The sequence below is a fragment of the Babylonia areolata genome, chromosome 26 (genome assembly GCF_041734735.1).
Source record: "Babylonia areolata isolate BAREFJ2019XMU chromosome 26, ASM4173473v1, whole genome shotgun sequence".
NCBI classification, from domain to species: Eukaryota; Metazoa; Mollusca; class Gastropoda; order Neogastropoda; family Buccinidae; genus Babylonia; species Babylonia areolata.
Window position 1 is genome coordinate 43,690,238 of NC_134901.1, and position 14,018 is coordinate 43,704,255.

General features: G+C 45.3%; 1 protein-coding gene across 1 annotated transcript in view; it reads right to left on the reverse strand.

The window, feature by feature from the left end:
* Nucleotides 1–53: 53 nt before the first annotated feature.
* LOC143300506 (CBY1-interacting BAR domain-containing protein 1-like) overlaps nt 54–14,018 on the reverse strand; it is a 16,702-nt gene continuing 2,737 nt past the window's right edge. The window contains exons 3-8 of the mRNA XM_076614231.1: nt 12,959–13,083; nt 12,432–12,500; nt 10,358–10,459; nt 4,337–4,573; nt 2,626–2,817; nt 54–2,360 (exon numbers count right to left, since the gene is read on the reverse strand). Coding sequence (XP_076470346.1) covers nt 2,229–2,360; nt 2,626–2,817; nt 4,337–4,573; nt 10,358–10,459; nt 12,432–12,500; nt 12,959–13,083 — 857 coding nt within the window. The 3' untranslated portion in view covers nt 54–2,228. The remainder of the gene's footprint in view (nt 2,361–2,625; nt 2,818–4,336; nt 4,574–10,357; nt 10,460–12,431; nt 12,501–12,958; nt 13,084–14,018) is intronic.

A 14,018-nucleotide genomic window follows, 5' to 3' on the forward strand; every position in this document is an offset into this window, starting at 1 on the left:
TGTATTTACACACTGCACCCTCACAATACAGCTAATAAAACACAAACAACTCCCATGTAGGTTTTGTGTAATGACTTTATTCATAGCTACCCTAATGCCATATACTGAAGGCTTACAATAACATAAAATTACTAAAAATCCAAAGTAATTTTGACAATCAAGAAAATAAATAAGTTTGCAAAATGAATAGCCTGTTCTCATCATTGTACTCTCATACTTGAAACGAAGCCAGACTGGGAGTAAACCAGTATAACAAACCCAGCGTTAATGCTACGTACACAACTAACAATCAGAAACAGTGAAATGAATAAATATATGCAATTTTCAATCACCAATGTTGTAAGTGACAATACACTCAGTCATGCATGCATACAGTCACACACACACACTCTCTCTCTCTCTCCCTCTCTCTCTCTCTCACACACACACATGCATAAACATCCACGCATGGTCCCTGCAGTGATTATATATATATATATATAAGTTCAATGTTAATATATATAAGTTCAATGTTAATCACCCAGTTGAGGGGAGAGAAAGAGAGAAGTGAACTAATCATCATCAAACAATCACACCGCCTCTTGTCTCATGTTAGTCACCTCCTTCCCCTCTTCTGGACTGGAACTGTGGAAGGCCACACCCATGAAGAGACCCTGCACCAGCTGCTGAGTGTTATTTCTACTTATCAACAGCGTTTCTGATCTTCCTACACTGGAAAGCAAAAGTATCAAAAGCCAAAGTCTGGATGCAGTGAAATTCCCTAAAACTGGAAAGCACTGTCCGTAAGACCAAACTAAGAAAATGATGACAACTGTGGAATGCTTCATCATGGAATGTATTGTCAAAGTAACAGATATCTACAAAGCAACTATCTACAGTGAAGCTGCTTAACACAAAACCACTGTGAACAACAAGAAAAAAAAAAGAAAGAAAGAAAGAAAATAAGACTGGATGCGGAAGCATAATATATGATTTATGTATGTGTAATTAAACATATGATTTAAAACAATAAAGCATAAAACAAGAAAGATTCAAATGAAAGAAAAGAGAGAGAGAAGGGAAAACAACAATAGCACGACTAATCATTCATAATTACATCGTTCAAAAGAAAGCTTCAAAAGAAAGAAAAAAAAAAGGAAAACAATAGCACTATTAATCATTCATAATATATCGTTCAAAACAACACAACATAAAACAAGAAAGCTTCAAAAGAAAGGAAAGAGAGAGAGAGAGAAAGGAAAACAATAGCACTACTCATCATCCATTATCAAGAAAGGAAAACATTAACACTGCTAATCACTCATTATCACAGACAGCGTCACAAATGACATGCGTTACAGTTGCCCCCCCCCCCCCCCCCCCTCCTCCCCCAACCCACAGCCACCTCGCAGGGATTGGGGGTGGGGGAGGGGGGAAACACAATGGAAACTGGCCTGATATCTCTCTCAGTCAGACTGACAAGTCGCCACTTTCACATCAAAGGAATGTGGTGCCACACTTTGTTCACCACTTCAACAACACTTCTGGCGTCGGTCTGCCTGTGCCACTTTCATCCCTCACTTCTTCACCTGCACTTTGACAACAGCACACAACCAGCTGATAAATATTCTAAAAGTGCACAATACATGCACAGGACAAGAAATCTTAAAGTTTGACAACTCCTAAACAGCAAGGCTCAGTTTCAGTTTCAGTAGCTCAAGGAGGCGTCACTGCGTTCGGACAAATCCATATACGCTACACCACATCTGCCAAGCAGATGCCTGACCAGCAACATAACCCAACGCGCTTAGTCAGACCTTGAGACATGCAAGGCTCAGAAGATTCGTTATTTCATTTTATTGTAGAATGTGTGACTAAACGGCAAGTGCATTTTTCACTGCCTCAAAAGATATATCATTTCATCTCTTGTACAACATGTGACCTGTGAAAACCTATCTCATGGACAATGCTGGACACAGTTTCAGTACTGATTGCGAAATCACTTGATTTTTCATTTCACAGATTAAAAAAAACAACTAATTGTTAGCTTTACTGGCATAGGACTGATCTTGACATGCTGAGATTCACATCTTTCTCATCACCTTATGGACTACATGGACATGCACACCACTGACAGCAATAAATACAATGAATACAGGGGGCCACTGAAGACAGTGGGAAGGCCTCTTGGACGGACATGAGGGAAAGCCCAGCTCCTGTCACCGATGGGAACAACTGTTCTGCCGTCATCATCGTCTCCTGGAATGCGTGGACCTGGCTGTAGATTCTCCCTCTGTGTAGTCATCATCATCATCATCGTCGTCATCATCCTCATCATCGTCGTCGTCATCTTCATAGTCATCGCTGTCATCTTCCAGAGTCTGAAACAGTCATGGGGGAGCACATGAGTCACTGGGGGAAGAAGGTGACCGTCAAGGCACACACACTTCACTACAGTAACAGTGGCCAGTCACCATCATTACACACAACAGTGTGGTGAAGACACCACCGTCACACAATATCACTCACTTCCACACACCTCCCTGAAGTCACAGTTTTACCCCTCCCTCTCCCCCCACCCCATCCCATAAAGTCATAATACATAAAAACCACTCCTGCCCCCACCCCCTGCCCCCCAGCACTGACCTGTCGCTGTACACCATTGGTGATGGGGGTGGCGACGGGGAGGCGGGGGGGTTGTGGCTGGGACTGAGGGCGAGGGACGGGGCGTGTGCTGCTGCTGTTGTTGCTGTTCCTGGAGTCCAGGGACTGCTGGGAGGCCGTGCGTGCCATGTCCTTCCGCACCGTGTTGGCTGGCTGTATCTGGCGCTTGAACTCCTGCAACACGCCATGTACCCGTCTGTAAGCCCGCAATGTACCCACACCGGCCTGGTCAATGTGTCCCACACCTAAAAACCAACATTGTCCCAAACCTAAAATGGACCTCCACAGCAGCATCTGTAATTGTCCCAAACCTAAAATGGACCTCCACAGCAGCATCTGTAATTGTCCCAAACCTAAAATGGACCTCCACAGCAGCATCTGTAATTGTCCCAAACCTAAAATGGAGGTCAAGGACATTGTCCCAAACCTAAAACAGACCTCCATACCAGCACTGTCATTGTCCCTAACTTAAATTAGATCTATACTGCAGTGATGGCATTGTCCTATATTAACTCACTCAGTACGGCCAGTCCTCTCTTCTCCTCTACACATACCCCTCGGATGTCCTGTGGGTGTCTGAATGACCCAACCTTTAGCTTCCGTCGTCAGAATTGTGGTATTCTTTGTCAACATTCACCTCTTCAGTATAAGAGCCTTCCGCTTGCAATATTTTGATGATGGTAGTTGGGGTGAAACGCTGTTAACGTCGTCTCTTTCGCCATTCGTATGGAGAGAGTTAAAATGGACCTCCATAGCAGCATCTTCACTCTCCCATGCTAAAATCTGTTCCAAACACGAAGGTTGAAAATCCGTTCTGTGGTGCGAAACCCAGCTTTTCTTCTGCAATGACTTCTTCTGCCTGTGGGTCCGAGTCCGCTCAGGATTACTCTGAGCATCACTTTGCTTGCATGGCAGCTGGCTGATCAGATTGACAAACTAACAAGGACAAAAAGATGAAAATGATGGTGGTGACGATGATGATGATGGTCATGATATTGGTGGTGTTGATGTTGGTGGTGATGAATGATGGGTGTTAATGATGATAATGATGCTGGTGATTATGATGTTGGCAATGATGATGGTAGTGATGATGATGATGATGATGATTGTGGTGGTGATGATGATGTTGACGGTGATGACGAATGACAGCGTAAATGACGATGATGTTGGTGGTGATGATAATGGTGTTTATGATGCTAATGATGCTGGTGATTATGACGGTGGCAACGAGGATGGTGGTGATGATGATGATGATCGTTGTGATGATGGTGGTGGTGATGATGATGTTTATGGTGCTGATGAATGAGTGTAAATGACATGTTGTTGGTGGCGATGATGATGGTGTTTATGATGCTAATGATGCTGGTGATTATGATGGTGGCAATAATGATGGTGGTGATGATGATGTTGATTGTTATGATGGTGGTGGTGGTAATGACAGTGATGATGGTGATGATGATGATGGTGGTGAATATGATAATGATGGTGGTGGTGATGATGGTGGTGGCGATGATTATGGTGGTGGTGATGATAATGATGATGATGGTGGTGGCGATATGATGTGTGGTGATGATAATGATGGTGGTGGTGGTGATGATGGGGGTATTAGGATTATGACGATAATGGTGATGATGACGACGACAACAACAACACCAACACCACCACCACCACAAGACAAAAAGCGGGCGCTGACCTCCAGGTCACCGTCGGGGTCAATGACGCTGAGGGACTGGAAGCACTGCGTGTAGAGCTCGAGGGCCTTGGCGTGGAACACCAGCTCGATGTTGACAAACTCCCGCAGCACCCGCTTCATGTCGCCCACCTTCTTCCCCTCGAAGCTGCACACCTGCTGCTCCAGGCCGTGCTGACTGCGCGACGCCTCCACGCTCAGCTTCTGCAGCTCCCTCTCCGCCTGGATCATACAGTGTGTCTGTCACTCATGTCCTCGTGTCTGTGTGTGTGTGTGTGTGTGTGTCTGTGTGTTTGTGTGTGTGTGTGTGTGTGTGTGTGTGTGTGTGTGTGCTGTGAGACACCTCCACACTCAGCTTCTGCAGCTCCCGCTCTGCCTGAATCATTCATACGGTGTCCGTCGCTGACACTGATATATGATATCCTCGTGTGTGTGTGTGTGTGTGTGTGTGTGTGTGTGTGTGTGTCTGTGTCTGTGTTTTAACTGAATGAGCAGTCTTAAAGTTGTCTCCAACAAGAAACATAAGTCCAATAATAACAAAACCTAAGCTGATGTTTTATCAACACTATATTTACCCCACATCACCACTCTGACCATCACAGTTATCACCTACACCTACAGTAATAAACGTAAGGTACTAAAGCCTTGTTCCAAACAGGTAATAGGTCATGCATCAGCTTGTTTCATAAAAAAAAAAGATCATGTTTCAGGAGTTGTTTGAAAAGAGGTCAGTGAGATGCATTCTGTGGAATGGTTTATGTACATCTGATGTGTGGAGATTAGGACAGTTTGTTGTTTCTGTATGTCTGATGTGTAGAGATCTGGACAGTCTGTTTCTGTGTATCTGATATATATGGTAATTTGGACAGTCTGTTGTTTCTGTATGTCTGATTTGTAGAGATTTGGACAGTCTGTTTCTGTGTATCTGATATATATGGTAATTTGGACAGTTTGTTGTTTCTGTATGTCTGATTTGTAGAGATTTGGACAGTCTGTTTCTGTGTATCTGATATATATGGTAATTTGGACGGTCCGCGTATGTTTGAGGTATAGAGATTCTGAGAGTCTGGTGTTTTTTTCAGTATGAGAACTTGACTGTCTGTTTCTGTAGGTCTGATGTATCATGATTAGAACAAACTACTGTTTCTGTATGTCTGATGTATGATAATTTGAATAGTCTGTTTCTGTTGCTGAGAAAAACGGCATTGTTAATCAGTAATGTTATGCGAAAGCTGTCTCACACACATGCACACGTACATGCACACACATGTATACTCATATACACGCAGAAGCAACTACTTCAGGGTGTTTAAACACACACACACACACACACACACACACACACACACACACACAGAGAGAGAGAGAGTGACACACTTTGTCTTTGTTGAATTAGTGAATGATTAAGGGCATAGTGTAATCCGCAAGACACAAAGCAGTGCTGTAACACACACACACATATACACCACACACAAACACAAAGCACACACAAGGAACACACATACACACCACACACACCACCAACAAACACACACCACCCACCCATCTACCTACGAACACACCACCCACAACATGCACGCACACCACCTGCACACCATCCACACACACACATCACCCAGACGCAAATACACACCACCCACACACACACAGATCACACACACCACCCGGATACACACCCCCACCCCCACATCCCCCCCCACACACATCACCCACAAACCATACACACAAACATACATACACACACACACAACACACACTTCCCACATAGACCCACACTCCCCCATTCACACACACACACCACCACCATCCACCCATCCACACACCATACACACAAGAACACACATACACACACACACACACACACACATACGCCACACACACACACACACACACATACACCACACACACACACACACACACAGTGCGGCTGCTTATCAGCATCAGTGTTACCTGGTTCTGTAAACACATCAAGGAAAAACCACCACCACACCATGATCACACCACATCATTACCTTATCTACCCCCCACCCTCATGACACCCTTACCACCACCAGCCCCTACTGACCTACCCTTACCACCATACATCATGATCACACCACATCATTACCTTATCTACCCCCCACCCTCATGACACCCTTACCACCACCAGCACCTACTGACCTACCCTTACCACCATACATCATGATCACACCACATCATTACCTTACCTTATCTACCCCCCACCCTCGTGACACCCTTACCACCACCAGCCCCTAATGACCTACCCTTACCACCATACATCATGATCACACCACATCGTTACCTTATCTACCCCCCACCCTCATGACACCCTTACCACCACCAGCCCCTACTGACCTACCCTTACCACCATACACCATGATCACACCACATCGTTACCTTATCTACCCCCCACCCTCATGACACCCTTACCACCACCAGCCCCTACTGACCTACCCTTACCACCATACATCATGATCACACCACATCATTACCTTATCTACCCCCCACCCTCATGACACCCTTACCACCACCAGCCCCTACTGACCTACCCTTACCACCATACATCATGATCACACCACATCGTTACCTTATCTACCCCCCACCCTCATGACACCCTTACCACCACCAGCCCCTACTGACCTACCCTTACCACCATACACCATGCTCACCCCACATCATTACCTTATCTACCCCCCACCCTCATGACACCCTTACCACCACCAGCCCCTACTGACCTACCCTTACCACCATACATCATGATCACACCACATCATTACCTTACCTTATCTATCCCCCACCCTCATGACACCCTTACCACCACCAGCCCCTACTGACATACCCTTACCACCATACACCATGATCACACCACATTATTACCTTACCTTATCTACCCCCCACCCTCATGACACCCTTACCACCACCAGCCCCTACTGACCTACCCTTACCACCACACATCATGATCACACCACATCATTACCTTACCTTATCTACCCCCCACCCTCATGACACCCTTACCACCACCAGCCCCTACTGACATACCCTTACCACCATACACCATGATCACACCACATCATTACCTTACCTTATCTACCCCCCACCCTCATGACACCCTTACCACCACCAGCCCCTACTGACCTACCCTTACCACCATACACCATGCTCACCCCACATCATTACCTTATCTACCCCCCACCCTCATGACACCCTTACCACCACCAGCCCCAACTGACCTACCCTTACCACCATCACACCATGATCACACCACATTATTACCTTACCTTATCTACCCCCCACCCTCATGACACCCTTACCACCACCAGCCCCTACTGACATACCCTTACCACCATACACCATGATCACACCACATTATTACCTTACCTTATCTACCCCCCACCCTCATGACACCCTTACCACCACCAGCCCCTAATGACCTACCCTTACCACCATACATCATGATCACACCACATTATTACCTTACCTTATCTACCCCCCACCCTCATGACACCCTTACCACCACCAGCCCCTACTGACATACCCTTACCACCATACATCATGATCACACCACATCATTACCTTACCTTATCTACCCCCCACCCTCATGACACCCTTACCACCACCAGCCCCTACTGACATACCCTTACCACCATACACCATGATCACACCACATCATTACCTTATCTACCCTCCCCCCACCCTCATGACATCCTTACCACCACCAGCCCCTACTGACATACCCTTACCACCATACACCATGATCACACCACATCATTACCTTACCTTATCTACCCCCCACCCTCATGACACCCTTACCACCACCAGCCCCTACTGACCTACCCTTACCACCATCACACCATGGTCACACCACATCATTACCCTATCTACCCACCCCCTCCTGACATACTCTTACCACCATCATATCCTGACCTGCCTTTACCACCATCACACCATGGTCACCCCACATCATTACCCCTATTTACCCACCCCCTCCTGACATACCCTTACCACCATCATATCCTGACCTACCTTCACCACTATCACATCATGGTCACCCCACATCGTTACCCTATCTACCCACCCCCTCCTGACATACCATTACCACCATCATATCCTGACCTACCTTCACCACCATCACATCATGGTCACCCCACATCGTTACCCTATCTACCCACCCCCTCCTGACATACCCTTACCACCATCATATCCTTACCTACCTTCACCACCATCACATCATGGTCACCCCACATCGTTACCCTATCTACCCACCCCCTCCTGACATACCCTTACCACCATCATATCCTGACCTACCTTTACCACCATCACACCATGCTCACCCCACATCGTTACCCTATCCACCCACCCCCTCCTGACATACCCTTACCACCATCATATCCTGCCCTACCTTTACCACCATCCCACCATGGTCACCCCACATTGTTACCCCATCCACCCACCCCCTCCTGACATACCCTTACCAACATCATATCCTGACCTACCTTTACCACCATCACACCATGGTCACCCCACATCGTTACCCTATCTCCACCCACCCCATCCAGACATACAGAGACTCAACTGCTGCTGATTCACAAAGATGACGTTCAGTAGTAGCTGTTGTGGATGAACACTCACTGGCCACCACCCACTTACCTTCCCAACTGAGGACAGTAATCACTTAACTGCACAGCCAGACTGAGAAAGCACCTCAACCAAGAGATACAGACGCCTACGGTGTTGGTCAAAAGCAACAATGCCAAAAAGGCATCTGTGAATCGGTAACTCTCAACTGTCGGTTCCCTCCCAGCCATCCCAGATGAGCCAACAGCCCAGCAATGAGTAGGATCCCACTGCAGGATGAACCATTCAACTCGCCTGACAGTCCACAGCATACACACATCCTCACGAGTTGTGTCCCCTCTCTGTGCATAAAGTATTGCCACCTATCATGAGTTGTGTCCCCCTCTCTGTGCACTAACCACATCTACCTGTCAAAAGTTGTGTCCCCTCTCTGTGCACTAACCACATCTACCTGTCAAGAGTTGTGTCCCCTCTCTGTGCACTAACCACATCTACCTGTCATGAGTTGTGTCCCCTCTCTGTGCACTAACCACATCTACCTGTCAAGAGTTGTGTCCCCTCTCTGTGCACTAACCACATCTACCTGTCATGAGTTGTGTCCCCCTCTCTGTGCACTAACCACATCTACCTGTCATGAATTCTGTCCCCTCTCTGTGCACTAACCACATCTACCTGTCATGAGTTGTGTCCCCTCTCTGTGCACTAACCACATCTACCTGTCATGAGGTGTGTCCCCCCCTCTCTGTGCACTAACCACATCTACCTGTCAAGAGTTGTGTCCCCTCTCTGTGCACTAACCACATCTACCTGTCATGAATTGTGTCCCCTCTCTGTGCACTAACCACATCTACCTGTCATGAGTTGTGTTCCCTCTCTGTGCACTAACCACATCTACCTGTCAAGAGTTGTGTCCCCCTCTCTGTGCACTAACCACATCTACCTGTCATGAGTTGTGTCCCCTCTCTGTGCACTAACCACATCTACCTGTCATGAGTTGTGTCCCCTCTCTGTGCACTAACCACATCTACCTGTCAAGAGTTGTGTCCCCCTCTCTGTGCACTAACCACATCTACCTGTCAAGAGTTGTGTCCCCTCTCTGTGCACTAACCACATCTACCTGTCATGAATTGTGTCCCCTCTGTGCACTAACCACATCTACCTGTCCAGAGTTGTGTCCCCCTCTCCGTGCACTAACCACATCTACCTGTCATGAATTCTGTCCCCTCTCTGTGCACTAAATGCAACCAACTGCCCTCATACGTCATCTGTCATGAGTTGGTCCCCTCAATGTGCACCAATGCCAGCCAGACAGACAGGAGCTCCCGTGGTCACACACACACCTGCATCCATTCCGTTACCAACAAGATCAAACCATTTTAGCCCCCCACCCCTCTCCCTGCACCCACACCATCACCAGAGCCCCTGCACCTCCACAGCAAGCAAGGATACTATTTGATGTTTGTTCTGTGGTGCCTTCAGCTTCATCTGATCCACCTTCTTTTTCTGTGCAGCCTCCTTGGACTGGGCGGTGAAAGCTCCCTTCAAGTCGTTCTGCACACACACACACACACAGAGATACTGCACTGCATGACTCTTTCTCTTCTGCACACACACACACACACACACACACACAGTTACTGCACTGCATGACTCTTTCTCTTCTGCACACACACACACACACACACACACACACACAACACACAGCTACTGCACTGCACGACTCTTTCTCTTCTGCACACACACACACACACACACACACACACACACAGCTACTGTACTGCACGACTCTTTCTCTTCTGCACACACACACACACACACACACACACACACACACAGAGACACACACACACACACACACACACACACACAGCTACTGTACTGCATGACTCTTCTGCACACACACACACACAGAGCTACTGCACTGTACAACTCCTCTGTCACAGGTTATGGACCTGGAAAGCATTAAGTCCACATCGCATGTGCATGCATAGCTTCTATGGTGACAGACTCTTGACCACAGAGCAAGGTGATCGGTCTGTTCAGACAGTCATTCGTGAACATTGTGCAGTGGGTGAATCACAGAACATTCTGCCAATAAAATCCAGTGACCTCCTTTCAATAATATATCCCCACAGACAATCAATATGAACCACATGCTAGTTTCCTATTGGGAATTTGAGGTGTTGGCGCTTACTGGCTGGTGTCACCATAATAATTTGTTTCCACTGATGATGTGTCTCGTCATATGTTTGTTACAGGCAATGAAGATAAATAATCGAATAAGTTAGGTGTTTGTGTTGTCACTGAGATTAATTTTACGATGAAGAAGCCTGTTACACATCGCATGTGAAAAAGAAAACAAAAGCAAACAGGTTAACAATCAACAAGGATGCTACATCAACTGACGAAATGACCTCTTGCCATAATGCAAATAACGTAAAAATTTCACACTGAGTCTAGATGGGTATCTTTTGGATGAGTGAGATTTCACTTTAAACAAATTACTTTGGGTAGTTTATTCATACTGATATCCCAATACATTGCTCCTTGAAAATGTATGTATCAATGCAACTTCCATACTGAGCAGAAAAAGTTATTTTTAACTAAAAGTGATAAAATGACCATTATTAATCACTGCGGCAATATGTGATATATAAGTGCTGAGTATTTTCTGAAATAGAAATAAAAATGTAATATAACATGTGTATCATTTGTATTTGTATTTTTCTTTTATCACAACAGTTATCACTGTGTGAAATTCGGGCTGCTCTCCCCATGGAGAGCACGTCACTACACTGAGAGTACCACCCATTTTTTGTATCTTTTCCTGCTGGACAAGTTTACTGCTTCTTCACAATTTCGTGCACCTTCCTTGAACTGCATAGTCATAATAATTGGAATGTGAGAAAACAACTTTTTTTTTTATCTATTTGTAAGCCAAATTTGAAGTCAACAAAGTATTTCCACAGAAAATGAATTTGTTGTTATATTTTATCATGGACACACACACACACACACACACACACACACACAGAGGACCCAGACCAAAAACCACAACAGGGTTGTTGCAAATACTCACTATCTTACACAGATGAGTCAAAATGACCTCTATAACAACTGATTTTCTACATAAATGCATTAATTCAGGCAGCATGCAACCACACACAATGGCATAAGCTCTGATGTTAAGTTATGAAATATTTCAAATGATAACAAGCTAAGTATGGAAATATCTCATTATCTGCATACAAACTAACCCATACATTTTTAATGTAATAAACACAGCCTGTACTGCTATATCATTACAAATGTCACAAAAACAATAAATAAATCAATAAATCAAACGAAGCAGAAACTAAACAAAAACAAAGAAAAGAGCTGTTTTTCCTTCAGGTTCATTCTGTCCAAACTGCACCTGCAGAGGGGGACTGACCTGGTTATACTATATGATTATCCCAGTCCTCACTAAAAGTCTGTTTATATAGCAGTCGACACTAAGTTCTGTTGACATAGCAGTTCTTACCTTGGTCTGTTTACACAGCAGCCCATAGCCACTGAGGTTGGACACCACTTTCTTCTCCAAACGATTGACCTGCAACACAAACACCACTTCTTCTTTCTTTTTTTTTTATTCTCCATTCACCTGCAATGGTTGAATATATTTGTATCTGTTCTCCCTTCACAGATCATCTCTACCTCCTATTCTGTGCATTGCTTATACATACATTTGGGTTCTATTCTAATAGATAGTTTCGGTGCACCTAACTGGGTATGAGGCATTTCCCAATATATTAGGTTAGGTGCACCTAACTTGGGTGAGGTATTTACCAATACATTTGTGGGGTTCATACTTCTAGTCCTGTACCTGAACTTACAAAAACTGTCAAAGTCCAATATACAACTATCTGTTCAGTTTGAAGTCTTCACTGTTTCTGAGCATATTTTGACAGCATTTCAAGCTGTACAGGTTTTGAAGTAAAACAAACTTCTGACCCGTTCAATGATTCATTATTGTAGCAGAGGCCGTTTTCTTGGCCTTTTTGGCAGTACCTGTGCTTCCCTGTAGTCCTGGACAGCAGAGAGACTCTCGGCAAACTGTGTCATGCCTTTGCGTAGGCTGGGGTTCCACTTCTCATACTCTGCATACTCCGCAATTTCTCTGCACAGCAAGTCACCTGGAACACACACACCCTGAGCACTTCACTGCAGGCTCCATCAGTATAGCCTGACTGCCTGCATAAAAATCCACTGACATCAGTATGCACAGGTCAGAAAGCACAGATATCCACAGCAATCAGTATGCACAGGTCAGACATCACAAATATCCACTGCAATCAATGCACACAGGTCAGACTTCTGCACAAATATCCACTGCAATCAATGCACACAGGTCAGACATCACAAATATCCACTGCAATCTGTGTACACAGGTCAGACATCACAAATATCCACTGCAATCTGTGCACACAGGTCAGACATCACAAATATCCACTGCAATCAATGCACACAGGTCAGACATCACAAATATCCACTGCAATCTGTGCACACAGGTCAGACATCACAAATATCCACTGCAATCAATGCACACAGGTCAGACATCACAAATATCCACTGCAATCAATGCACACAGGTCAGACTTCTGCACAAATATCCACTGCAATCAATGCACACAGGTCAGACATCTGCACAAATATCCACTGCAATCAATGCACACAGGTCAGACTTCTGCACAAATATCCACTGCAATCTGTGTACACAGGTCAGACTGCACAAATATCCATTATAATCACAGGTCAGACCTGTAGGACTGCATACATATCTACTGCAATAACTGTACACAGGTCAGATTGCACACTGTGTGTATCACATATGGATGGGTGGACAGGATGTAGTGGCAATGGCAACTGTGAACAATGACTGACATGAGTCAATAATGAAACCATTGTCAAATAAAAATTCATTCTGTTATTGTCATAATATTTCTCTCAGTCTCTGTCTCACACGACAGATAGAGACCAAACTAAACACTGAGCAGTAACCAGTAAATTTTACAAGCAAGCAATAGAAGCAAGCAGTAATTATAACTATTAACTTATAAGCAACCAGTAAT